General features: G+C 43.6%; 4 protein-coding genes across 6 annotated transcripts in view; 3 read left to right on the forward strand and 1 right to left on the reverse strand.

The window, feature by feature from the left end:
- Positions 1–2,350: 2,350 nt before the first annotated feature.
- On the forward strand, positions 2,351–4,475 carry actc1b (actin alpha cardiac muscle 1b). Its single transcript, XM_079370023.1, has 8 exons — positions 2,351–2,503; positions 2,598–2,726; positions 2,911–3,021; positions 3,111–3,195; positions 3,511–3,672; positions 3,764–3,955; positions 4,041–4,222; positions 4,317–4,475. Exons 1-8 carry the CDS (start codon positions 2,375–2,377, stop codon positions 4,458–4,460), a joined length of 1,134 nt encoding a protein of 377 aa, XP_079226149.1. The 5' UTR covers positions 2,351–2,374; the 3' UTR covers positions 4,461–4,475.
- Positions 4,476–6,978: 2,503 nt separating this feature from the next.
- On the forward strand, positions 6,979–14,102 carry arhgap11a (Rho GTPase activating protein 11A). The gene is made up of 11 exons (XM_079368988.1): positions 6,979–7,569; positions 8,505–8,572; positions 8,683–8,779; positions 8,879–9,135; positions 9,268–9,431; positions 9,531–9,671; positions 10,326–10,499; positions 10,585–10,714; positions 10,836–10,944; positions 11,837–11,951; positions 12,041–14,102. Exons 1-11 carry the CDS (start codon positions 7,432–7,434, stop codon positions 13,477–13,479), a joined length of 2,832 nt encoding a protein of 943 aa, XP_079225114.1. The 5' UTR covers positions 6,979–7,431; the 3' UTR covers positions 13,480–14,102.
- A 1,747-nt stretch (positions 14,103–15,849) lies between these two features.
- On the forward strand, positions 15,850–17,611 carry grem1b (gremlin 1b). Its single transcript, XM_079370344.1, has 2 exons — positions 15,850–16,034; positions 16,456–17,611. The coding sequence occupies exon 2, from the start codon at positions 16,457–16,459 to the stop codon at positions 17,003–17,005; it is 549 nt and encodes a 182-aa protein (XP_079226470.1). The 5' UTR covers positions 15,850–16,034; position 16,456; the 3' UTR covers positions 17,006–17,611.
- Positions 17,612–18,529: 918 nt separating this feature from the next.
- The window catches only part of LOC306840316 (formin), a 45,615-nt gene continuing 40,904 nt past the window's right edge, over positions 18,530–23,240 (reverse strand). For 2 of the 3 annotated variants that reach the window (XM_079369518.1, XM_079369517.1), the window contains one exon: positions 21,791–21,936. In XM_079369518.1, the coding sequence (XP_079225644.1) occupies positions 21,920–21,936 (17 nt within the window). In that variant the 3' untranslated portion in view covers positions 21,791–21,919. Of the gene's footprint in view, positions 20,324–20,414; positions 20,497–21,786; positions 21,986–23,240 lie in introns of those variants that run through there. The other variant, XM_079369519.1, reaches the window with a different exon arrangement.

The raw sequence follows: 23,240 nt of genomic DNA on the forward strand, positions 1-23,240 counted from the left end.
GACATGGCAGCATTTGCATCGACTCTAAGGATAAAGGGCGGGGATTGACGCTCTGTCCAGTGTTTTGAATTTGGACTGCAGTACCTTATACCCTAATAGTCAGAGTTACATATTGCTCCTTTAAAACTATATGTAGAACTTTATAATTTAGAAATAAAATGGCTTTCCACGTTGCCTGGTAAAGAAAACCAAATCCTGATCATGAATCATATTTCCTTTATGATCAATCAAACCAACATTCATTCCCTCAGTGAACATTCTCTCTGGTATTCCAACAAGTGTGAGATGCTTCAGCTGCATCCAGCTCTTATCTGCAGAGATTAAGAAGAAACATGACTATAAATAGGAGGCGTTAGTGTCAGGTTAGACAGCCTGCAGTAAAAGGGTACACTTGCAAACTATGACATAAGCCTATATAGACTGCTGGTTTACATCCAAGGCATTCTTCCTTACACAAGAGATCAAAATCCCTGAATGATATTCTCTGCAAACCACCCATGTGATTTTTTTTTTCTTCAAGAATGATGTTGCACAGACACTAATCTTAGCCTCCAGCTGTATTATTCCTGCAAGCTGGATACAACAATGACCTCATAAGGTACAATATACATGAAGGTAAAAATATATGGGATAGTGGGTGGCACAAATATAGAGCTCCTCTATGCAAACTCATGGCTCGAGAACTTCCACGGCTGTACATTTATGACTCTGCTGCTCAGCATAACCCTATAAGGAGACAGCTTGGCCAATCAGCTCACAGCACTGAAACAGACAGACCACTCAGACAGGCAGATGAGACGCAGAGCCCGGCTGGCATTACCATCAGCTGTTCTGCATATTGAGGAGGCTCAACTAACATACCAGCAGCATGGTTCTCACACATATGCAATGTTTTCATTTCCTTAACAAGACACCCCTGACACCAGCCTGACTGGGTCATCAAAGAGGGACTTCTTGGTGGTTATGAGTATATCAAAACCAATAAGCGATATGGGTGACACAGTATGGTTTTGAGCACCCTCATGCACAAAAGTAGCACAGATCACAGTATTAAAAGTCTTATTGAATGATACCCATACTATTTTTTGACTTAGACATAATTTAAAAAATATCAAGAAAACTGCTCTGCAACATAAATGAATAGGCATGACTTCTCACTTCTAGAAATTAAAAAATTTCTTGTATTCCTTACAGAATTACATCTCACGCTTCTCTACCGGCATTCGATCCAAACTCAATCATTGAGTGACTTCCATCCATGTATGTGAAACACACTTTCAAGTGGCTTACTGACTTTTTTGCTTGCAGCTCTTATTTGGACTTGTGTGAACCCCCAGCCCCGCCCCTGGACGCAGTGAGGGTCTTATTTAAAGGGCTCCTCTCACCCTCAGGCTTCGTCCCCGTGGAAGCATCCATCTACCAGTGCACCTTGGTGAGTACAGTTCACTTGTTTGTGTGATTACTCAAATGGAGTCTATGATGAGCCAGGGATGAATGAATAATGAAACTGCAGTTAACTAAATGTTTTGAAAAGTTTTAACTGTTAACTGAACTTATTGTTTCAGAGTGTTAAAGACACTTCCTGGTATGATTTCCATTGAAAAGCACAGACATATGTACAGTTTGTCAAACATTTTATAATAGTTTACTTTGGAGGCCTTAAAAAGCTGGTCAGGAAGTGTTCAAATGTACCTTAACTCCATTGAGTGAAGTGCAGAGGCATGTTGTGGCATAGAGCTTAGTAGTGAAAACAGTGGTATCACAGTGTGGAAAAAGATGGGGTTGGCCTGACTCTCTGCCAAGTATACCTGAAATAGCAAGATATCCATATGCAACTTGTTTAAACCTATTAAGCACAGCAAGGGTTCTGAGCCTGAAATAGATCCCATACGTTTTGTAATGTCCCTTTTTGGTGCTAACTCAGCAGCTCTGAAAAGTCCCAGGAACAATCATGCATGTGGAGATATGTTATCTGTAGTGGCACAGCAGTGTTAGCATCAAAATAGCATCCAAAGGCACGTCTAATTAGCTCTCTATAGATAGCGGCTGTTCAAGTGGGTTTTGTTTGAGTTAGAATGTGTTAATTCCTGTAATGCAGCCCAGAGATACTGCTGTCAGGTCTTCAAAGACCTTTAGGTCACAGCTTATACAAATATTAATTATATTAAAGCCCTGTTGATTGTGTCAGTAGCTTTTTCCAGATATAGCAGGTCAAATCACATCATCACATTGTCTGTCACGTCAGTGATAAAATGTCTGAGATTTTTTATTATAATAGGCCTTCCTGCTATGTATTGGTTAGTTTAGACAGCTGCTCCATTAGCTCCTGACTCCCTCTTCAAACTTTTAGACCATCCACCAGTAAAGCCGAATTATGTGTGACGACGACGAGACCACCGCCCTTGTGTGCGACAATGGCTCTGGCTTGGTCAAGGCTGGATTTGCCGGAGATGACGCTCCACGTGCTGTCTTTCCTTCCATCGTTGGAAGGCCCCGCCACCAGGTACGCTTGAAATGTGCCCCCCTTTAATCAACCAAACATTAAACTTCAACTTTTTTTCCTTTGTCTTATGTACCTGTCATGCTTCTTTTCTCAGGGTGTGATGGTGGGCATGGGTCAGAAGGACAGCTACGTCGGTGATGAGGCCCAGAGCAAGAGGGGTATCCTGACCCTGAAGTACCCCATCGAGCATGGCATAATCACCAACTGGGATGATATGGAGAAGGTGTGTGTTGACAGTGAGACTCATTTACAACATTCACGGCAGCTGATGTTCCCACATTCTTGAGAATTCACAGCATGGCACCATCATTCTGTAAAAGCTGCTTGTGTATGGTTTTACCTTTGTATATTGAGCAAAGAGTTGTTTTCTGAGTCCAGACGACAGCTGTTCTTTCGTTCTCTGTCAGATCTGGCACCACACCTTTTACAATGAGTTGCGTGTGGCCCCCGAGGAACACCCCACCCTGCTCACTGAGGCACCCCTGAACCCCAAAGCCAACAGGGAGAAGATGACACAGGTACTACAGCTACATTTCTCAGCTTTCTGTTCTTTTTTGTTTACACATTTGCTGTTTGGTGAGAACACTTGTCTCGCTTTTTCTTCCAGATTATGTTTGAGACCTTTAACGTTCCTGCCATGTATGTGGCCATCCAGGCTGTCCTGTCCCTGTACGCCTCTGGCCGTACCACCGGTCAGTACCCTGCAGCTTTGTACCCAATTTAGGCAGTTCTTAAGTATATGAAGCTTTAAATGAGAGGAAATGCCACTGCAAGGGAGAACATTTTGAGTATTTACTCTCTATGGGGGGTCGGTCATTTGGTATATTCATGTCTCGTCGTCACACTAAGGTGTTCATTTCCCTCTGGAGGACTGTGTGTCGAGTAATGTCAGCAACATTGTGTAGTTTATGATGTGAGAAATTCTTGAAAAGGAAAGACTTACAGCTGACAATTGTTGCCATGACAGCAATGCATTTACTGTGGTGCTTACTTTTTGCTTACTAAAGGTATTGTGCTGGACTCTGGTGATGGTGTGACACACAACGTCCCCATCTATGAGGGTTATGCTCTTCCACACGCCATAATGCGCCTGGATCTGGCTGGTCGTGACCTGACCGACTACCTGATGAAGATCCTTACAGAGCGCGGCTACTCCTTTGTCACAACAGGTGGGTCTAATTCCTTGTGTCTTATATGTTCAATGTTTAAATAAAAGGGTTTGCAATTTTGTTTTAATCACTGGATTTTTGTGCTCGGCAGCTGAGCGTGAGATTGTGCGTGACATCAAGGAGAAGCTGTGCTATGTGGCTCTTGACTTTGAGAATGAGATGGCCACTGCTGCCTCCTCCTCCTCGCTGGAGAAGAGCTATGAGCTGCCCGACGGACAAGTCATAACCATTGGTAACGAGCGTTTCCGTTGCCCAGAGACCCTATTCCAGCCTTCCTTCATTGGTGAGTTACAGTTGATTAGACATCTTTTGATAGATCTAAGAAATATTCTAGACAAAACTGAGTGTTTTTGGTTGTTGCTTCATAGGTATGGAGTCTGCTGGCATTCATGAGACTGCCTACAACAGCATCATGAAGTGTGACATTGACATCCGTAAGGACCTGTACGCCAACAATGTGCTTTCTGGTGGTACCACCATGTACCCTGGTATTGCTGACCGTATGCAGAAGGAGATCACAGCTCTGGCCCCCAGCACAATGAAGATCAAGGTGAGAGAACTGCAAATGTTAAGAGTCAACAAGTTTGGAGGAACGGTGAATTAGCATTCAGTCGTACCTTCAATGGTGTTTGCTTGTTTTCTAGATCATCGCTCCCCCTGAGAGGAAGTACTCCGTCTGGATCGGTGGCTCCATCCTGGCCTCCCTGTCCACCTTCCAGCAGATGTGGATCAGCAAGCAGGAGTATGATGAGGCTGGCCCCTCCATTGTCCACAGAAAATGTTTCTAAACACATAGCCAACTTCTTTTTGTCCACAAATGCGTACATTGGTGTGTTCTGTATATACGTGTATGTTCTGTTGTAATAAAGATAAGCCCTGATGAGAATATCCTCTGTGTTGTTATATGATTCACAAATAATTAGCTACATTAGTAGTTAGGGGAAGTATAGGGACTGTTAAATAAGTATAAAACTAAACGACCTGCTCAAATAGTTATTTTTATATAATTACTTCCAGGAAAAAGAGAGAGAAATAAAGACACTTTTTCTGGCAAGATTGGTCGGTTCAAAACATGCAATCACTAGTTCTTACACATGTAAAGACCATCATTCCATCAACATGTTAGCTGTCATTAACAATGTTAATCATTGTGCATCCCATGAACAATGATCACTTGCATCAATTAGATACATCAAGAAATCTCTCTCTCTCTCTCTCGGTTTTGACTTTCCATTATCCCCTTTTTGGGGTTTGCTTTGGGTGCTCCGATTTTCCCAAACATATTTAATCTGAATAAATTGAACAAAAAAAAAAGAGACTAGTTTTACTGCCTTTCTTTCAACTGTAAGGTCTTAACAAAGGTAGGCCTATGAGTTAAATGTGTAATCTTCAATTCAATCTTCAGAGATTCTGCATATAATGTGCGGAAATGATCATTTTAAGTATCAGGCATCTTCAGATTTAGTCTAGTCTTTGATTTAGAACTCTCCGGAGGCCGACCAGACACGGGGGATAGATCAGGTGGGCAGCCGGGAGTGGACAGATCCTTCCACGGAGGCACATAAAGTGGACAAATCCTCCCACAGGGGCATTGGAGTGGACAGATCCTTCCAGGGAGGCACAGAAGTGGGCAGAACCACCAACGTGGAGACAGGAGACATATATACCTAGGTTCATTTACTTTTATACAATATTCTTACCTGTGAGGGGAGAAATAAAGAGAAAGAAACAAACGTGCTGTTGCTGCCTCTCATTCGTTTCAATGAATGAGGCTCAGACAACAACACGCTCCCCCTAGTGGCGCAAACCCGGAAGTGTAAAACAATAACAAACACTAAAACCAAAGCAATCAATCACTGACCAGTGAAATTAGTTTTTAAACTACGGTTTTAATAATTTTAACTGCACAATCGTATATCCATTACATCAGCCGAACCGCCGAGGAGACGTAGTCAGATGTCAGCTGAGTACTACAGAATAAAATGACTGCTGTTGGCAAGGTGTTCTTACAGTATGAAGGATGTTAAACAATATCACCACTTAATTCACAATCTTCAGATTCTGTATGATAATGATAAATAAGATCTTCCCCCATTCGTCTTGGACATAAGTCAGAGGGTTAAACTGACGACTGGGTCAATGACAAAATCACTAACATACTTTTATGTCTGCACCTGTGTGAACATTACTTTGCTGAAACATGCATAAAGATGAAACATGTCTCCTCTTATTGGTTGAATAGTGAGTGAACAGCCACTTATTTGGAATGAATGAAACCATCGTGTTTCTTTGTTTCGGCCCTTTTCGCTAGTATCTTTGTACTGAGAAAAAAAAAACAATTAACTTTTTGTATAAAGGATCAACTAAAAACGGATACAGCCATAACCAGTGCAGCTCTTAAATGTAACAAAAGATTGTTTCAGATGAGTTCACACTCCATAGCAATTTTAAAACCAAAACAAACTAACTTTGTTGTAGCAGTCTCGTTTGTTTAATTGGAAACTAATTGATCAGTTGCTTTATTTGCATTGTAACCGAGCTTTCTGGGTTCGTTGGAGCTAAATACTTTCACTAAAGAAATAATAAACAGGACGTAGACAGGGAGCTTCTCTGTGACCGCCTCAACTTTATTTTTCTCCCACGAGAGCAGCACACCTGGTAACAACACTTTCCACCGCTTTAAGGCAACGACGGTAACTCATTAAGAACACTGCACTCTAAAGGCGAGTGGGTATAAAATTCACATAATCACACAACAGTCTGTTACAGCATGAATGGTAAAAAAAAAAAAACTAAAAGATCAGTAAACAGGGCAATTCTTATTATTGAGTTACAAACCCATTTGTTACACATTGCAACCTTAATATTTACAGTCTTTGATTGCAACACTTTGCAACTGTTTATTTCTTGGTACAAGGGTCCATGAACATTGACCCCACATTTAGAAAAAAAAACTACAAGGCCGCAGGACTACTATTCCTGTTTTTCAGGTGTTCGTATGAACCCGAAGAGGCTGTCGGAGTGTTTCCCATATACTGTAAAAATATTCAGGTGTGTCCCTAATGCACTTAAACTATCAGTATGCTGTTGTTAAGTGCGTTTCGGTTTAAAGTTGTTTGTTGTACAGTTGTAGTTCTGTGTACGTTTTCTATTGTAACGATGAGTTTGTTTTACATTTAGCGTCAACCTGCTGACAAAAAAAAGTGTTGTGAGAAGACACCGCCCCTCCCAGTGGGGCTTCCCTGGGAACTAAAACAAACACATCCTATGAAATCCAGTTCGAATGGTATCCAGCCAATCAGAGTGCAGAGCGTAGGGAGCGCCGCTGTTTGAATGCTGTGCGGAAACAGTCAGCCTCGCGACTCAACTCGACGAGTGGACCACGGTACAATGCGCTTAGCTACCTGACGAATCAGAAAGGAAAAACAGTCACCGCTCTGAGCGACGCGTACGGTAAACGAAAGTTGTTTTTTTCCCCACCGTAAAGCATTGTTTTTCTTCTTGTTTTGTTTGTAAGGAAACGTGGCTCGCTTACCCCAGTAAGCTAACAGCTAACCTGTAGACCACAGGATGTAAGGCCAGTCGAGTCCTTAACTTCCACTCAGGACTTAAGTAGCTCTGATTATTGATTGTTCATTTACAAAGTCGCTGGATCAGGAATCAAAAGCACCGTGTTTACGCGTGCGCTCGTCCTTACAGGAGTTATAGGGCAGCCTTTTTTGTTGCTGATAAAATTAGTGAAAAGAACAACCGTGTGAAATGAAAGTCATGGAGAAGAATGTGATGCGGCTGGTGGCTGTTCAACATCTCCGATCAGCGTTTGGGATAAAGACAAAGAACTGGAACAAAAACAAAGCAGCCAGCTGGAGGACGACGACGACGACAACCAGCTACTCGGTAAGACAACAGCTACTACAAAACTACATTTAAAACAAACCAATAAAACATGTATTTCATTTGCATTGACTCTCCGAGACATCGGATGTGACTGTCTCTACTGCAGACATCCAAACAGCATTTTCACCCTTTAAGTAAACTATTGTTGAGAGTGCTGAATGAATGAAATTAGCATATTACTGAAAGCTTGCCCCCTCACGGAGGCGATCCATTTGTTCACAGGCAGATGTCACTTCTGTCAGTCACTGCTGATGTTTTGTTTGGCTGCTCTCTGGATTATTTGCACCATAAATGTCTTTTAAAGAGAGCTCTTTTGGGCACTTTGTTGCTGGAGTATTTACTGGACGTTTTGCAAATGACTGCTCACTTGACCGCAGTGAATATTTGCCGTAAAAGCTTGTGATCTATGCTGGGATCATAGGCTGTAGAAGTGTGTTTGCAGGGATCCTGTGACTTCTCACTTCTCAAGTGGAGCAATGAATTTGACTTCTGACTCAAACTGACTTCTGCTTTAGAAGGACACCTTTACACAGACTGTGTTAAAGGAGGACACATCTCAGTCCTTTTTTGTCTACGTGGCCGACCTGTGAGGAAAAATGTATTTAGTAAGCGCCATTTGTTTGCTGTTCAAAGTGTTTTACAGGTTTAAAAACACAACATGGTGATCCACAGTGGACGAGTGCGAAAACTCAAAGCTGCTTGGGTGGTTAAAAGTAAAAAAAAAAAAAAAAATTAAATAAATGTTTTCAGCGTGTGGTTGTAAAATTCCTGCTTTCAGTCTGCTTACATTTTTTTGGATGAATACTTATTTTTTTAAAGCCCATTGAGTTCACTGTGTAGAAATAAAAAAAAACTTTAGGGAAGTCTGATATTATTCAGCCTTTTGTTGTGATGCTGAGTTGATTTCTCCTTTTGTTCTTTGATCGTTTCTCCAGACAAAGGTTTTTGGTGTGTCCCTGGAGAGCTTACCGTACTACAATATGGAATGTGGCAGCGTACCAAGGCAAGTAGACCTGCTTTTTTTATTTACTACAACTTAAGCTACAAGTGTTTTCTCCTCCCATCTTTTATTTTCCCTAACATGTCCATCTTTTTTTTTTAAATTATTTTTAGCTTTCTGGTCGATGCATGCATGAAGCTGCAGGCGCACGTCGACACAGAGGGCCTGTTCAGAAAGTCGGGCTCTGTCATCCGCTTGAAAGCACTCAGGGTGAGTGATGGTTGACCTCGTATTCACTCGCTGACCTTGACCCGGAGGAGCGTCTAACACAACGGGGGGGCTTTGCTTGTGTTTTTCCTTTCTGTCCAGGCCAAACTGGACATGGGCGAGGAGTGCCTGTCCTCCGCTCTTCCCTGCGATGTGGCCGGACTGGTCAAGCAGTTTTTCCGGGAGCTTCCTGAGCCGGTGCTGCCCACGGAGCTGCAGGAGGCCTTTCTCAAGGCCCAGCAGCTCCCCAGCGAGGAGGAGAGGACCTCTGCCACCATGCTGCTGTCCTGTGTGCTGCCTGACAAAAACCTGAGCGTGCTGCGTCACTTTTTGGACTTCCTCAACAATGTGTCCAAGAGGTGCCCACATTTAGCATTACACAGATACAGCTCTCCCATTTAACCCCAGTTTATGCTCTTCCTTTACCGACATCCGTCTTTAGTAAAGATGGTCCTTTAAAAGTCTAATGTTTGCTTCTTTAATGCACGCAGGTGTGCAGAGAATAAGATGGACAGCAGCAACCTGTCTGTAATCTTGGCTCCCAACCTCCTTCACTTCGGCGACGCCGCGGAGAAGATGAACTCCAACACGGAGAAACGGCTGAAGCTGCAGGCAGCCATCGTGCAGTGCTTCATAGAGAACGCCCGCAGCTTCGGTAGGACCCCGGGGTCTCCTCCCCGCAGGCCACTTTTTGTATCTAGATGCAAACGGGTTTCCTCCTAAACGATGCGCACCGTCGTGTGTTTTATCACAGGTGTGTTGCCACAGCTCCTCCAAGACAAAGTGCCAGCCATGATGGGCTGCGAGTCGGGGGCTCTGTCACCTTCCCGCGAGGGTCTCGAGGAGCTGGACTTAAACTCGGGGATGAAGAAGAGACACCGGCGCAGCTTCGGAGGTAAACCTGTCGTATCATACATTCATTATTTATGCAGTGAAAGCTGTGTTGTTGAATTCCACAGATTAGATTACCAGCAACAACAAAATAGTGCAACCATACAGCAATGTTAAATGAACATTAGACTTATAAAGCCAATGAATCAAAGAGTGTATAAAAAGCTTCAGGCAGTAAATCTTGTTCATCCTATATTGTCTCATATTACAGATATGGTCAATGGCGCTCTGAATAAGATAAAAACGAATAGAACCCCCACACATGGCACCCAGTCAGACAGTCTTGGTAGGTACTGGGATCAGACGAGCTCAAGTCGACCATCCTGTAGCATGGGGGGGAGGGACTTCCTGTTTGATGCGTAGAAATCCAAGTTGATTTCATGACGTATTTAATCTTCTGCTTCCTCTCAAATGGGAGACACTCACACATACATCTGAATGAAGTCCATTGATTCCTGCTTGAGATGTCTCGATTGGCTGCTTGTCCTTTGCCTGACTCATTTGCATGGGTTTTCTGCGACACATTTCCGTCAGCGCCGATCATGCTTCTCAGTGCCTTGGCTCGCAATCATCCTCCCATCGTGTTTTTCAATAGAAGTGTATTCTCTCCTGTTTGGTGATCGGACTTCTCTTCTCTTATGATTTTTTTTTTTGCCAGTCTTTTCCTCTGCTACTCCTGTGATTGCAACGCCGACCTCAAAGCGAAAGCTTCCTTTGGAGTCTGGTCACTCTTTCGGATTCTCAAACAAGAAACGTAGATCAGTCAAAAAGAACCTCGGGATAGATTTGCTTCCCAATACTTTGTTCAGCGGGACTTCTACTCCTGGATCAGGTATTGATGATTGATCGATCGGTGGCTCATCCATTCGTTTGATGTATACAGAGCTTGTGTCTAACTTCTGTTCTTCTCGTTGTAGCTTACAGCGCCTCTGGGGTCTTGGACAATTCCCACAATGCCCTGTCATCAGCCGGGAGGTCGAGGAGGCAGTCGGCGACCTCCGTCAGGAGGAAGAGTCGACGGCTTAGCAACAGGCATGCAGTTAGCAGGTACACGCTTTCTTTGCTTTACAACAGGAAAAAGAAAAGTGTCAAACGACGGCCTCACTGCTAAATGGTGTTATTGGTTTATCTTACGCTGGGGAAATGTTTTCACCTGTTTCCGTTTCAGAGTGGAATCAGGAAGGACCGGCTGCTTTTCTCCGAAAGTCGACAAAAAAGAAGCCCCGCGCAAATCTCTGCGTCTGCGTTTCAGCCTGGGGAAGAGCAGCAAAGAGGCTGTAAGTGTGGTCGCCCGTTAGGCCTTCATGTATTGGGGTCACAGATAAACAATGCTGTTCACACGGTCCGGGCACTTATACTGTATGCAATAAAACTCTAGTAACACGTTTGCACATGGGTCGTGTAGTTGGTGCACGCTCACACTTGTTCTTATTATTTTTCTTGTGTAACTTTTGTTTTTAGTAGCACATTTAATCTGACGCATGCACAGCTTTCAAAATGAGTCTTAATGTCTATGCAGCTCTTTGACATTTGTAAACAACAGGTACAAAGTCTTAGGAACTTTCCAGTGTTGGCTTTCAATGGTTTAAAGCCATTGCACACTGAATGTATTTATTTTTATTTTATTTTTTAGCAAAATTGACGCGCATCAAAAAAGAAATAGGGTCAAGTCCACAGCTTGATCACTCTGCAGGATGAGGGCGACGCTTTTCGTCTCATATTGGAAATAATAATAATAAACGCAGTGTGCATGCGTAACATTTATAATCTGATTACTGATCGGAAAAACAACTGTGAAGCACTCGGGTAAAAAAAAAAAAGTTCTTTTAAACTTCATACAGAAAAGTCTTTTGTAGCCTGTCTGGGTTACAGTGAATGAGCTCTTAAGCTTTGCGGTGCTCTGTGTACATTCTTGACTTAATAAAAAGTTGTTGACAAACAAAATGGAACGAGTTGTTTCTTCTGGGTGATTTTTATCGTCCTCTGAAGAACTAACCTCAACAATCATGATATTAACACATTAATGAAACACACTGGGTAACATCTGTGGGATCCTTTTTTTTTTTTTTTTTTTTTTTTTTAACCAAATAATATCTAAAAGCTTAATCCTCCTCTAAGGCTTTTCTTTTTCCATCTTTCATTTCTCATTCCATGCTGGTGGTGATAAAGGGGTCTGAGTCCATTGGCTGGCGACTGGCCACTCAGGAGAGCACCGCCAGTTTCTGTTTCACCAAAGAGACAGAGTTCAGTCCGTCAGTGCAGCCAAGAAAAGCTGAATCCAAAAGTAAGTGAATGAAATACGATCTTTTATATTTAGTGTCAAATCACATCATAATCGGAGTGGTTAATAATAATATCTCGCGTGTTTTACAGGCTCAAAGTACATCAGCAAGTCTGAAGACAACCTGCTGACCCCTCAGTGTGACCACTCAGGAGCTCACGGTGTCTCGTGGAGTCGAGGGACCCCTGCGGGTGGACGCTCTTTCACAGACACCCCCATGAACATGTGCCTGAAGAGCACCTACAAGTCCGAGCCGGTCATTGTTGTATCGAAGCCCCCGACAGTGGCCAGCCTTCCCAAGAAGCTTTGCTGCGCCTCCAGCGCTGAGAGTCTGGAGAGCGAGCGGTCCGTCGCTGAAGCGTCAACTCAAAGCGGCCCCACCCTGCTGAAAATAAAGAAGTCTGGCAGCGACCTGCGGGCTGCCGCACAGGAGCCGTTCCTAACACAGCCACAGGGCGGCGCCATAATCCCTCCACCAGAGAGTCCCTCAGTCGACGTTCTGTCCGTGGACACCAAAGGGTCTTTTTTTCACGCTCAGCAGAGCCATCTGGGAAACGATCAGAACATCACCTTTGGTCAAATTGAAATTGCGGCGTTATCCCCTTTGCATATAGACAGTGTGGTTTTTGAGTCTGGTGCATTCAGTCCAGCTGCAGATGCTTTTAAAGAGTCTCCTTGTGCTGCTCCAATCAGCAGCCACGTCAACTCTACGCTGGGAGAAAGTGACGGAGAGTTGGAGCAGGTAAACTGCAGCAGGTTGATCGACGCTCTGGACATCCACAGTCCCGCCCTCTTTAAACTGGGCGTCTCCTCTGGGCTTCAGTCCACACCATACAAGCGGGATCTGGACCTACTAGAAGAGTTTGCGACCCCTCCTAAACTTGGTACTATGCTGAGTGACAGTTCTGTGAATGAAGAGAATGAATCTTGCCACGCGACCGGCACAGAATTCCAAAACCAGCAGCCCCTATCACCTCGCAGCCTGGAGACCGAAAAGCGTCGCGTGGCAGATCACATTCAACACTTCAACAAGCTCACTCTTCACTCGCCCAGAGGACCGAACGCCAGACACATCCGTTCACCGCTCAAGTTCACGCGCACCCCGGTGCGTCAGACCGTCCGCAGGATGAACTCCCTGCTGGGAGAGGGAAGGCGGCCCTCGAGAAACGCAGAGCTCGCCATCAACCAGAACGCTCGGGTGGTGAAGGCAGTGAGCCTGGAGAGCGGCCTCTCCCCTCACCCTCGGCTCAAGCTCGGGCAGGGAGAGGTGCCCAAAAAGAAACCGCCTCCCGTCCCGCCTAAAAAGCCGAGCACCCTGGCCCGTAAAGCCAAGGCTTGTGCTCTGGGCGACGTGACCAACAAGGTCCAAGCGAAGACCAAAGTGGACTCTTCTGCCCCCGATCCTCCAGCAGCTCCGAAGCCTCTGGTGAAGCAGGTAGCAGAGAAGGACATGAACCATTACAGAGGCTCACCCAGAAACCCTCTGAACCAGGCCCGCCTGATGTCTGCCACCAAGCCGGTAGATTTATAGCTCCGGATCGGTTTTTATCTTCAACTGGCAGGTCCACGTCTGCCCGGACTACGTGACTTTTAACTGTCCCTCCTACATTATCCACATTTTCAGGGGTTTAATTTATTCGTAGCTACGCTAGATGCTGTTTGTGCAGCGTTAGGGTCTTCATGGGAGATGTTCAGGTGCCTTACGTTTGTTTTACTTGAGTAAAACGAGTTTACAAAAATCAACACGGCAGCCTTTAAGGTAATGTTAGACTGTAGTGTGCAGGCCAAATGATCTGAAAAGTGAACGATGGTGTGACTGAAAATGCTTAGATTAAGACTTAGGCTTTTATTTATGCATTGTATATCTAATCCTTTAGTAGTATTTTTTTTTTTTTTTTAAGAAAAAAAGACAATGTTTACTTAATTTTTTTTTTTATTGCTGAATATTGTATTGTTTCTTGCCATGATAAGAAAATTGGAAAAAAATGCACCTTTAGTTGGATTTTATGGAGAGAGAAAAAAGACAGCGGCCAGCAGTATTGATCACCTAATGCGTCTATTAATGAGTCCATTCATCTTAAGACAACAACCAGTAAAAGTGCTTTGTTATGCCAGCTGCTTCAGACTAATAAAATCAAATGGCATGTACCTGTACTTGTGTCTTTGGTCAGGTTCTTGTTAGAGCCACAAGGGGGAGCCCTACATTCACTTCTTTAACCACACCTGACTAAAATCCCAGAACACCTCTCCTGGCGACAAAAGGCCCAATTATTTGTTCTGTTGAAAAAAATAAATTGCAATAGCTGTTCAGTCTGATTATTGGTACCTGTGGCCTCATCACACGTGAACCGGTTGTTTGCAGCAGTCCTTTCAAAAACAAAATTCACAAGATACATAGAGGAAGATGTATACACATGATTTTCTCTGTATTTGAACAGGGAGCCATTAACTGGCACTAATGCCTCCGTGCATTATAGTCAGTCAGCCTTAAGTTATTGTAGATGACATAACCAAGTGAAATTCAGTCTTGTACAAAAATCTTATGAGTAGACGTGAAGGTCTGAATCCCTCATGGAGAGATATTCTCCTCAATCCACCGCATTTGGGAAGCTCTCGTGATTTCGTGGCGATAGAGGTTGTATTAGACGTGGATAAAAAGTGGACAAATTCCCCTTCCCTTTCACTATTTTACTACAGGGACATCAACGCAGTGTATTTCTAAAGGTTTGTGTCTCCACCACCAGACGCTGCGTAATGACGCAAAAGTGGGCCGAGGCCATGTGCTCAACAGATGAGTTCACAGTGTGACGGTAGGCCACGATTGCTTCTAAATAAACATTCAAATGGAAAAGGTAACTTAAAGTCTAGGACCAGACCATTCTCTAATTATGCTTAACAATAACAGTGAACAATCACTTGAGTTTTTATGATGCATTTTAAAATGCGTCATCATCAATCAAACCAAAAACACTAATTTTCACTTGCACGCTAGTGACGACGGTGACCCAAACCTGCTACGAGGATTTAAGATGATTTGATTCAGAAAAACATTCTAGTGTGACATTGTATGATTTCTAGAAAAAGTTAAAAAAAAAAAAAAAAGTACATGTATACAAAAAAATGAGGCGTATTTGTTTATTTTAGAACATAACGAGCAACATTTATAAAAAATATAACCTTTGCTATCATTTGATAATCTTAAAACTCAGAGGTTACTCTAAACAATGGCTTTATATTGATTGAATAATTCCAGTTAATCTATTTTAAAAAAAATTCTAAATCAAGCATTTGTTTTATTAGCGTATACTACAGGACTAATAAGACATTAGTTTTCACTCTGAATTTGTCACGCGTAAATAAACATGTTTTTCAACTATTTACTTTTAGTTTTTCGCCGGTGTTCAATTAAATCTATTACCATGCAGTAAGGAAAACTAGATAACTGTGTTCACGTTCTCAACACAGTTTTCATGAGGGGAAGAAATCTTGTTTCAGTCTCCTTCATCAAACCTGTGTTAAAGGGTGAACAGGTGGGCTGTATATTTGTGTTCATTGTTTGAGTAAAGGTTATGAACGCCTGTTTCAACATTCTGATGTTTTATTTTCTAACGACATGTCTTCTCCCTGCTTCTTTTGAGAAAACACAATTGTTTGACATGTTTCCATGTTCGCAAAAAAAAAAAAAAAAAAAAAAATCAGGCCTGTACGCCACCTTCTCCTCCTCCTCCTTCTCTTCCTCCCCCCTCCTCTCTGCTCCTCGGTTGTCTTTTTTCTTGAAGTGGGTTCAGGGAAGTGTTGAGGGGGCGGATAGTTTTGATTTTCTCTACATCTCGCTTAGCCAATAATGTAGAGGGAAGTGTTGTGCACATCTCAGCTGGCAGGCATTTAAAAGGGAGACAGTCCGGCGCTGGAGCAATTTGTATTAAACCCCCTGGCCCCTGTCTATGGAGCGCTTTTTCTCTCACCCATCAGCAGTCCCGCCAGCATACAGCCGACAGCAGTAGGTGCTGATCACCTCGGAGGGTTCCGAAGACGACTGACAGGATTAGATCGGATCATCACACTTGACGCAGTGGAGGCTCGCAGGTGAGTCGTTTTGACGCGTGTCGTCTCAAGCGCAAAAGAGTGAGATTTATACTATTTATTGTCTATGGGGGAAAAAAAAGATTGATCATTGTGATCTACAGGTTTGACTGTGGATTCGTAAATAGTTAAAGATAAAGGAAATGCTTTTGGTAAAATGTTAGATTTTCTATGCGTAATAAACAGTCTCTTAAATTGTTGGGAAAATTTCACTAAACATTACAAATTCGATTGAGACAAAGGTAATTCAAATTAAAAAAAATGGGGGGTTTTTTGCCCTGTAGTACTGTTTTACACGCATGTCTTCAAAGGTTATTCATATATCTGTGCGTTTTTACGCAGCGTAAAAGCTTTGACAGCTGTGCGTCACCCGTCCACTATGGAAACGGTATAAATGATGAATTATTCTCTTCCTCTCTCTCAGGATGGTGAGCTCGACGCGTATCCTCTGCAGTATGGTTTTCATCATCGGGTTGTTTTCCTCTCCCGTGGATTCCAAAAGAAACCGAGGTTCACAAGGCGCCATCCCTCATCCTGACAAAAACAACCCAAACGAATCGGAGCAGCAACCGCAGCCTCCACAGGCAGGCTCCGGATCCCGGCAGAGGCAGGGCTCATCCTCACCGGCCGACGAGGTGTTGGAATCAAGCCAAGAAGCTTTGCATGTGACGGAGCGCCAGTATTTGAAACGCGACTGGTGCAAGACTCAACCCCTCAAGCAGACCATCCACGAGGAGGGCTGTGTCAGCCGCACCATCATCAACCGCTTCTGTTACGGACAGTGCAACTCATTCTACATCCCGCGGCACATCCGCAGGGAGGAGGGGGCCTTCCAATCTTGTTCGTTCTGTAAGCCAAAGCGTTTCACCACCATGACTTTTACTTTGAACTGTCCGGACCAGCAGCCTCCGACCAAGAAAAAACGCATCCAGCGCGTCAAACAGTGCCGCTGTATATCCATAGACCTGGACTAAAGACGCACAGAAATATGATGCGTGTGTTTCAATTCGTGCGAACTTCATTGACCGGATTGTTGGTAGAAAAAGGAAAGGCTGTCATACAGCCAAGAGCTCGTGCCCATCACCAGCTAGGAGGACGCATCTATAGGACATGAAACTTCGAAATAGATTTTGAACTGTAACGAACATTTTTCTCCTCACCACTTTGCAAGGTTTGAAAACAAGCGTCATCGCACGGGAACGCTGACTTGGAATGGGCACGTTTTACGCACGGCTTCCTCACCACAAGAAGAGTGCATATTTAATAAATGCTGTTCAGAACGCCTAATGTAATAGGAGCTCATTGCTGTCCTTGGTTGTATGTCTATGTATATTTCTTAGTCTAAGTGAAGATTTCCACTGTGTGGAATATGAAGACAACAGGCGATATTTGAAAATGGTAAATGTGATTTTAGGGTTATAACAGAAATCGTTTGAGGTTCATTAATTTCCTCTGATTTCGAAAATGTTTTAAGATTTGTTGCAGGCTTTTTGTTTGTAGTTAGAATGAAGAATGAACAGTGATGGTTTTTACAGTATTGAGATTAAATAGTTGTAAAATATACAGCCAACGTTGATGTAACCGGTCTGATTTTCATTAAATTATCCTTAGAGACATCAAATAAACGGATGTTGGAATATAAAACCAATCTCGTGTTAATTTTCACCTGATAAAAAAGTAAGGTGTGCTACTCTCCTTTTAAACCTTTGAAAACAAAAAAACCCCCAAACATATAGTTAGTGTTACGAGTAAAGATGCGCTTAGCAGCACAAGTAAAACCTAGATATTGTAACAAAAGATGGACATTGTATCGCGGCATTTTCTTTGCAAACGGAACACGTTTAATAAAAACGTCGCAAAAGTTGACGATTTTGGTCAATTAGAAAGTGGCCATTTTTCATCTTGATGATCATCACGTTTTGTCTTTGTAGGCTACCACAGTCTGTGTGACGGGCTGAACTGGAAGCGCCACAGGTGTCACAAGCCTAGTCAAAATGTACACGTATACACACACCCACACATATATACTTTCTAATCAGAATCACTTCAATGTATTATTACTCCTGCAGTTAACACAAACGCACCATTTAATTTAATTTGACTTACATGTATTAATTATGATGCAAAATTCCAAATGTGTAGCACACACTTTAAAAAAAACAAAAAACTAAACCCTTTAATGGATTTCTCTTTCAATTTGTCATTCCTCAAATCTGAGTCTTATGAATCAAACTTCAGGTAATAAATTATAACAAGATATTCTTCCCTAAGGACACATTTCTTCCTTCCTGGAACAATATAGTTTAAAATATGTTGAAATGAGGCTTGATTGAAGAACTTTGGCCTGACTCACAGTTTTATTGAAAACCTTCAGTGAATTATGACTCACCACCTCCTTTAAGGTTTCTCACATAAATATCGCATCTGCTTGCTGCAGTCCTGAGCTTATAAAAGCTGCCAAATAAAAGTGCTGACAGATGAAAATGTTGAGACAAGGCCCCAGTTTGTTCAGCATCCAGTTTATTGTTGAAATTTAAAACAATTCCATAACATCACAGAGCGCCTACATGACAGCTACTGAAGGTTACATGAACCGACACACAGAGTGGAGGCTACAGCAGGTCCTTTGTCAGTATCAGCTCTCTTCTCTTCTTCCTTTTGTCAAACCCTCTGGAGTAAAACAAAGCAGTTTAAAGTTATGAAATACCTATATATATATATTTTTTTTTTAATACAAAATAAATGGCACACATGAAGGACTTTGGAGGGTAGAAAAAGTAATTCAAGGTGCAGTTTTATGGAAACTCTGATAATGGGAGTTTTTCTGAGGTATAACAACTCACATGGCTTCAGGTGATATGCTTCAATGTTCTCAATACACAAAATACAACCCTCATCTTTCCAAAATAACAGCAAATTAATGCAAACAACTATTTCTCTTTGCGAAAATATATCTTTCATTCTCTAACAGGCAGCTTCTCAGTCAATTACAACTCATAAAAATACAGCCTCGAAGGGAACACAGTGGATGCATTTGGCTTAAAATAATTCTCTCTTTACATAAATAGACATTTCTTCAATGTGTGTGGTTACACCTTTCATATGCAATAGCTTAACAGAGCCCAATGTACATTCTTAGAAATAAAACGAAGCAATACAAGGCATGAACAGGCCAAAGAAACCAAACCCTTGCATAGGAAGAGAGGTGCAAATAAGTGCAGGACGAAATTAAAACGCAGATAGCATTCTAGGGGAGTGTGGCTTCTTGCGAGCTAGCAACGACAAACAGCTTCTGCAGGCGGTAAAGTGCTTCAAAGTGTGAACGACACGGTGTGATGTGCAGCGCTCTGTAAAGGATTAACACGTTTCTATAATGCATATTTTTTAATATTGAGGGTGAGTTTGTGTGCAGGGCCCAAAGTCCTGCTGTGTTCTTCGGATGTTTCCTACGTGTTGGTGTGACGGCCGCGGCTCGCTGCCGGGTCCTGCTCCTCTCTGGTGGACGCACGGGGGGAGGTCAGTGTGGCGCAGTGCTGCACAAAACGGTACGAAAAAACCTCCACGTCCGGATTGGTTCACACACATTTAGACACGGCTTCATCTGCGCCGGGGCAGACTATTTATCATACGCTGCGTGGTCCCTGCAGATACTACAACATGACATATTTACAAGCCTTTTAATGAGCCATGGTGAATGAAACGCTTTGTGCTACAGCAAAGGATACTGGGAACTGTTTTTTGTTTTTTTTTACCACTTCCAGAAAAACGTTCCCTCTCCAGAAGATCCAAAAAAAAACAAAAAACCTTGTGGATGTGTCAGCTGGCACGGCTGGGAATCCCACTGACCCTTTGAGACCTTTCACAAGCCGGCCACTCAGAGGTCACGCTACGCTGGATGAATGAGATCAACCTTTGGCCTCTCAGACTCTCATCACTGCGGCGGTGTCAGCCATGCATCCTCTCTGCAGGCCCGACTTCTGTCTGTGCAGCAGGCAGAAAAAGCTGAACAAGTGTGGGGAGCAGAGGGTGGGGATGGTTGGAGGTTAGTAGGGCAGAGATATGGCAGTGGGAGTAGGAAGCGTCGAGGTGAGCCTTTGTAATGAGTCCGTACGGGGGCCAACAAGGGAAGGCCTGAACTTGCTGAGGCAGCCTGTTAAATGCAGGAGAGATCGGGCCTGGACACTTTCTGGTCTTGTTCTTCAACGTCCCACCACCACTCATCTCTTCGTTCAGCCGAGTCATTTCATTCAGCTCGAGGAGACGCCGGCCTCCTTCTGCCGCAGCCTCTCTTTCTGTTAGGAAAGATCAAGAGAAAGCTTACTGATTTCAACGCAGACAATGAAAGCCCTTTTTTTTCCCTGCCCTGCATATTTCATTTCTCACCAGACTGTTGGCGTTGATTTTCTTGGTTTCTACCGTCTTCTCAGCTGTTATCTTCTTGATGTTTTCTTGAGCTTCCTTCAACCTATGGAGAGGGAGGGAGAGGGGAGGGGGGGGGGGGGGGGGGGGGGAAGAGAGAGAGCGAGAGAGAGAGAGAGAGAGAGAAAATAAAAAAAAGAGCCTTTAAAACTAAAAGTGCACACACAGAACTCTGGAGCTAAATCATGAAAATAGTACTTTGGCAACTCGTAAAAACAATGTAAAGTCAGAAGCCTCTCATCACTGTGACCTTCTCAAACTGTTTGTAAGAGCATGACATTTAAGTATCTCCCTGGGGCACCTTGTGTTTTAAACACACACACACACACACGGATCCTCTGAGGAGTTTGCGGTCAGTGAAACCCCTGGAAGTGAGAGGCAGTAGAGAATGACAGTGGGTTGATGAGATAATGAGGCAGCCTTTAAAAAACACTTGGCTTTTATGAGTGTGCAAACACTATTTAAAATAAAGTTAATTGTACACAAGCACAATCAGCTGGGAGTAATGTGAGGCACGATTACCTAGTAAACAATTAGGACAGATCACACGGATCCGAGGCAGAAGGAGACTTCGTTACATCATCTGTAAAGGACGACGGAGGCACCGCTCTTTATTTAAAAACGAGCGATTGGCTGGACGGTCGGGAGCAGCTTCTCCGTCATCCCTGCCCTCTCCTGTTTATCAGTTCTCCCATAATGCACTGCCTTTATCGGGCCACAGGCCCCTGGTCCGCTGGCTAGTAAAGCCAGGCGGCCCGACAGGAGGGTCCACAGTCCTTCAGTGGAATGCCCCCTCCCCAACATGACGCCTCAGGTCAGGGGAAACGTCATAAATTCAGAACGCAGACCTTTAGCCGGAGAGCCTCGGCTACTCCTCTTCGTCTCCTCTTTGAAGACTTCCCTCTCTGCTTTAGCTCCTACACACCGTCTGCACATCACTCTTGCACAATTAGTGCTAATTTGACACCATGTCCAGAGGTTGTTAAAAATCTGGAGTGAAAAGATTAGAGGTGTGAGCAGATGATGGAATGGCTGGAGCTTTGTGCTCTGCACAGTCGGGGTCCCTCTTTAACATCTCGAAGTTGGAGGACAAACAAGAGAAGCGGTTGAATTCTGTGCAGTGGAGGCAAAAACATTCCGACTCCAAGATCCTTATATAGCTGAAAAAGTACTAAGTAAGTAAGTGCAACTCAGCATCACCAATATGTTACATATTTAAAGAAGACCGTTAAAAAAAAAAAAAAAAAAAAAAAGTGTGACATGATTGAGGTTTATTTTTCGGACTAAAAGAGGACAACATTTAAGCTTGCGAGCAGGTTCAGTAGTTGTAACCCACCTCTCCTTGGAGATGTTCTTGCTTTGTCGTATCCAGGCGTTCTTGAAGTCGTTGCAGAACTCGTACCACAGCATGAAGATGTAACTCGGGGCCACGTCTTTCTCCCCAGACTTTGGCTTCACCCCAAAGTAGCTCACTGTGTCCTGGAAACTGGATTTTGGGGGGAAAAAAAACAGAACAGTGGCACAAACAGTGTTGTCTTATCACGTATAAACACTTAGAAATGTCAGACATAAACAATGGGAGCGTTTCAAGGAACTGTGCTAGATTTACAAGTGAAAGTTGTAAACAGAGAGGTCAAAACAGTACGAGGGTGCTCAGGTGTGCACGCACCTAAAAATTCAGAAAAAAACAAAACAGGGTGCAATCAGTCCGGTACGGGCAGAAAATGGCTGTAGAGTCAAAGAGAGGGGTGAGAAACGGAGCTGGAGGGAGAGTGGGCACCCTGCTGGGACACGGGGGAGAGCTAGTAGCGACGGCTCCATTATCACATTGACCTCCACAGGCTGCAGGGGAAGACTGCCAGAGGAGATGGAGACAGCCAAGAACAGACTGCTGCTGCTCCACACACACACACACAAACACTACTGTTGAACTCCAACATCTCCTGGAACATATTTACCGACAGACAATGAAATATGTGAACATGATGCACACATGGGAGCTGGAAAAAAAAAAAAGAAAGAAGATAATCTGTTCTAGGTGAACAAAGTGGATTTTTCCGTTATCCTTTAATGGTCGGACTTAGATAAAACTTCTCTGCCTAGTTCATTTGCAAGACTTCCCGTAGCACACGTACACACACACACACACACACACACACACACACACACACACACGGCATCAAGCGTTTGACTGCTCCTTCAGATTTCCTCTTCTAACTCAAACATGAAAGACATTTTCTAACCCTGCCTGTCACGGGGGTTGACGAAAGGGCTCTATGATTCAAGAGATGCTCCTTGTCCCGTTGACACCTAGATATGCTCTGACCTCCGCATGCTAGGTGGCTTTTGGCGACGCTAATCTAAGACATGTCCGTGGGCAGGGAGTCGGCACAATGTGCTGCCCAGACGGCCGTGCCGAAGGCTGAAAACAAAGAGGGCTCCTACGTGAGCCTGCTTCACATTTCCCAGTGATGCGTCATTTCGCTGTAGATCATTCTGTACGCTCCAAAAGAAAATCAGAGGCTCTTGGGTGTTTAGACTGACCAGGCAGACCTTTGCTGCAGCTGGCCTGGTCTGGCATGATGAACAGGGTCTCTTCTCCATCAGCTCCTCTCCTGACCCTGGGTCATCATGTCAAAGAACGCACAAATCAATCATCAGTGCTTTTTACCCTCCTGAGCATATGCAACAAAGCAGATACACAAAGATTTACTCAAAACAGATGCAAACACACTCCCCACATGCGAGCGTACCTCTACAAAACATAAACACAATCAAAGCAGACCTTTG

The sequence above is a fragment of the Symphodus melops genome (assembly GCF_947650265.1).
Source record: "Symphodus melops genome assembly, chromosome: 19".
Lineage (NCBI taxonomy): Eukaryota > Metazoa > Chordata > Actinopteri > Labriformes > Labridae > Symphodus > Symphodus melops.